This window comes from Solea senegalensis, unplaced genomic scaffold, assembly GCF_019176455.1.
Source record: "Solea senegalensis isolate Sse05_10M unplaced genomic scaffold, IFAPA_SoseM_1 scf7180000017416, whole genome shotgun sequence".
NCBI classification, from domain to species: Eukaryota; Metazoa; Chordata; class Actinopteri; order Pleuronectiformes; family Soleidae; genus Solea; species Solea senegalensis.
The window spans coordinates 14,168-18,527 of NW_025322392.1; the positions used below are offsets into that span (position 1 = coordinate 14,168).

Consider the following 4,360-nt stretch of genomic DNA (forward strand, 5'->3'; position numbering starts at 1 on the left):
AATTACAGCATTGTCCAGATCGCGAGTTTGCCAAGAAAACACACTCTTGGTCTTATGCATCGCCATGGCAGCCAAACTTACTGCCATAAACTGCACACCTCCATATTTAAAGCGCCGGTGCCCCTGATGAAAGGATCCCCTCAAAAAACTCACACCAAAAGTTAACGGAAAAGTATCAGAGCACCCAAAAGAAATGGCAACCTCACTGTCTGTATCAGAGACCACTGTGACCTCCTCTACAGCTGAACTAACAGACCCTGCATCAAAAGTTACCGGCAAACTATCAGACCACCCAAACGAAATTGCAACATCACTTTCTGCATCAGAAACCACTGTGGCCTGGAGTCTGGGGAGCTGTGCAGAGCAGAGCAGGGAAGGTCCTCGGTGGTCACAGGACTGGCAGGTGATGGTCCAGTCATCACCTCCACGACATCTGCAGCTGCCCCCTCCTACAAATCAAAATGAATGTTATATTAAAAAAATACTTCACATAAACTTGATCCCTATGTTACAACTGCCACAATGTTTTAGCAATATCAACACAAACAATTACTTATAAAAGCATAATAAAAAAATACAAACCTGCTGCCGGGTACGTCTCCTCTGGGATCCGATGCGCCTGCGTAGCCGCTCCACAGGGACCTCCTGATGAAAAAAACAGATCAAAGTTGTTACACATTGTAAACACACTGTTACTTTTCAGTGAATCAAATAGAAAGGAATATCTTATCTTATATCCACACAGAAATTGGCATATTCAAGTGAATATCAACTTCTACCAAAAAAGTGAACTTCGTTTTAACTTATTCAAGAGCAATAATGAAGAAAAACTACTCAGCAAATACTGTACCTTCTTCACACTTAAACAACTACAATCGAATTACTGATTACTATTTATCAGCAAGCAAAAGAAAAGGTTTTACTTAGTTTGAAATTTAAAAGTAATAAAAGGTGTTGCAGGCTCTATTCATAAATTTAACACAAAGTGCCCTTACCGCCACAGCCCTGCGAAGTGCGGGCCACTCCTCCAGCTCGACCTTAGAAAAAAAAAAACAAAGCAAACAAATTAACTGCATGTCTTTCCACACTTTATTGCCCAACACTAGAAAAAAAAATAGAACTTGTCAGACCTCCTGGTTCCCACGGCTCTTCTTTGGAGCAGGAGTGCTCCTACGACGCTTCACCCCCTAAAAGGAAGAAAATAATAATGCTTTGAACGCAACAACGTTGGATAATTTCAGCTGTCTTGTTCAAAATGAAATCATCAGCCAATTAATACAATTTGCATGCACATTACCGATGGTCCCTTGGTAGAGGTAGTGGGCTCCCCCCAGTCAAGATTGCCCAGACGGATGTGGTCCATCGCCTCCAGGATAGGTGGGCTGAACCAGACAGGCGTGAGAGGGATGGAACACTCCTTGTGTAACAAAAAGAAAGACTTTGAGTGACAATTTCTTCTGAGAAAAAGCAGACAGATATATAAATCAACACCTCCTCTGTAATGAAAAATATCATCATTTTTAAACATATGAAAATATTAAAATAATCTTGCCTTCGGCCACCGGGACAAGGCACTGGTGAGGAGCTTCTCGAAGTCCACTGCAGCCTCGTCCAAAGTCCTACTGGCAGTCAGGTCGTTGCTGGGGGCTAGAACACAGACAAGGTCAGGTGTTCTGGGGAGGACTGCACTCACCAACTCAATCGTCAGCTCCCTGGCACAGGCCCCCGGCGTCGACATGGCACCAAAGGAAAGGAACTCGTCCGGAAACTCCACAATGCCATCAACGATGGCGCGCAGGTGGGAATCCCTGACAAGAAGAACAAACTGGAACAATGGAAAATATTTTTTTTGAGAATTTTAATCATTTTGTATCACATCAAATCACTGTGTTTGTGAATTGTGAAACAACAATACCTTCTTGTCAGGTGACTCGGCCGGGATGACCACTTTGTGACTCCTGCCAGTCAGGGTTGAAACTGGCCAGGTGCTCACACGGTGGCGACGACCAGTACCTCGGCCTTGTTAAAATGAGAAACAACATTAAAATAAAAGTATACATCTTCCAATTACATTGTACACATGCAAAGGAAAAAAACAAACTTAAATGAGCATGAGCAGTTTCCACACACATTAAAGAAAACACTTAATGACAAAACAGGTGACTACATACGTGAGGGACCGGGAGCCGGTGGCACGAAGCTGGTGGAGCTCCGGGGCGCAGACTCCACCACTGCAGCCAGGTGCTTCTCCATCCTCTTCTTGGCCGCATTGGAACGGTTGTGGCCCTTGAGACGAGGCATCTCACACAAAAAAATTAACTAGTATATTACAGAAAACCGTTGTATTAAATGATCTAATTAATGAAAATAATTTAAACCAATTCCTGTTCCTCTGTATTGCTTGGTGATGTCACTGGTGATTCAATCCACTGGAGAGAACAAAAAAATTGTAAAAACTTAAATTAAGTCAAATTAAACCAAAGCTAGAACAAACTGTACCAGTTCTAATTATCACATAAACACACTCTCTTTCAAGTTACACCTAGCTAAGCAATTTCCAACTGTCACTAAACACTCAAGAGTCACACAGTGTCACACACACACAGTCACAGACATATATTAAAACACAATTACTCAAAATTGGGGGAAAAAAACATTTCCACACACTTCCAACACATTTTCAAATGAAAAAAGTCATAGTTTCTCACACACACATACACAAACAATCAAACACAGTGTCAGATAGTCACAGACAGTATTACACACAGACAGTAACACACAGTGTCACAAACAAAGTCAAAAACAATGTCACATGCAGAGACAGTAACACACAGTCACACAACATAAAATTTTAAATGATAAACAATTCCACACGCTTACAACACATTTTTAAACGGAAGAAATTTTAAATTTAATGGTAGAAAATGAAAAAAATACCCATTCATCAAAAACATTAAGAAAAACACCAACACTGAGAAAATGTAAAATTACCTTCTGTTTTTTCAAAGTTACAAATGCAAAATAATCATAAATGAAATGATCGAAATACCGCACAACAAAAGCCAATTAACAAAACGCATAATTTAAAGTTGAAGAAAAAACGACTACATAAAAAATACATTATCTACATATGTATAGGATCTGTAGCTGTGTTATAAAATGAAGATGTAATTTAAATCTCTCTTATCTGTGTTTAACGTGGAATAAATGAAGCTCCATGGAGCTGAGGCCTGACACAGACAAGAGATGCACCACGAAAAAAAACTTAATTCAAACTACATAATGTCATATCCAGAAAGTTGTGTTAAGTTATGTTTAGTTTTGCCTTCTATTTGTTTTGTGACTTCCTGTTTTATTTTGACATCTCTCTTTCCTTTTGTTTCAGATAACTTGCCCTTCCCCTGTAGTTTTCCCGCCAGTCTGATTATCTTCCCCGCCCTGATTGTTTCCACCTGTTCCCCATTTACTTTGAGTTACATATAGCCTGTGCTTCCCTCTGCCCTGCGTCAGTTCGTCTTGTCTGTCATGCCAGAGAACCCACGCCAATCCATGCCACGTCAATTGTTTGTAAGGTTTTTGCTTTTCTTAGTTGCTACTTTGTTTTGTCCCTTTTTGAGCCATCAGAGTTTTTTCCTCGTGAAGAGTGATTTTGATTTGGCACCTTGCCCAAACCTTTTGTCTCCTCCCAGTGAGTGATTATAATTTGTTACTTTTGCCTTTTGCTTATCTAGTGATGCCTCGATAGAGTGATTTTCTGTTGATACTTTTCCTCCTTTTGAGAGTGATTTTTATTTGTTACTTTGTCCAATAAATTGGAATATTTTTGGAAGTTGTCTCTGAGTCGTGCTATTGGGTTCAAGTCCTTGTTCGGTTGTGACACATAAATAAATACAAACAGAAAAACACGCATACTAGAAGCTGTAGTTGTGTTTAAAAATATTAGTCTAATTTAAGTTACTCTCATCTGCCTTTAACCGTGATAATTGGAGCTAATATGTACAGATAGTAAGCCCTGCATTAGCATACAGGAGGTTCATGCACATGTAACAGGGGTGATAAATCCCTCACTCACAGGGTATCTGTTTCTCAACTCTCACGGTATTATGTCCAAATCTCGCGGGATGGTCACCTGGCGGTGACGTCACGGGGTCACGTGGGTCGGCGCAACCAACCAAGGTTTAGTATTGAGCCGCTGCAGTTCAGTCTCAGAGAGGGAGCAGTGGGGAAGCTGCATGAGAGACGAGCTACAGGAGCCCCTTACCGTGTCGCAACTGCCGTGCCGAGACCGCGACGGCCGAACGTATGTGTAGTGCGCAGCGGACGGCCGGTGAGTCAAATTGTTTGTAGCCGTTAGCATTAG

The 4,360-nt window shown here is 41.2% G+C and overlaps 1 protein-coding gene across 1 annotated transcript; it reads right to left on the reverse strand.

Moving 5' to 3' along the window:
• Positions 1 to 269: 269 nt before the first annotated feature.
• LOC122764453 lies at positions 270 to 2,301 on the reverse strand. Its single transcript, XM_044018595.1, has 8 exons — positions 2,172 to 2,301; positions 1,916 to 2,019; positions 1,553 to 1,825; positions 1,298 to 1,417; positions 1,131 to 1,187; positions 996 to 1,037; positions 583 to 645; positions 270 to 449 (listed from the first exon to the last, which is right to left on the reverse strand). Exons 1-8 carry the CDS (start codon positions 2,299 to 2,301, stop codon positions 270 to 272), a joined length of 969 nt encoding a protein of 322 aa, XP_043874530.1.
• Between the last annotated feature and the right edge of the window lie 2,059 nt (positions 2,302 to 4,360).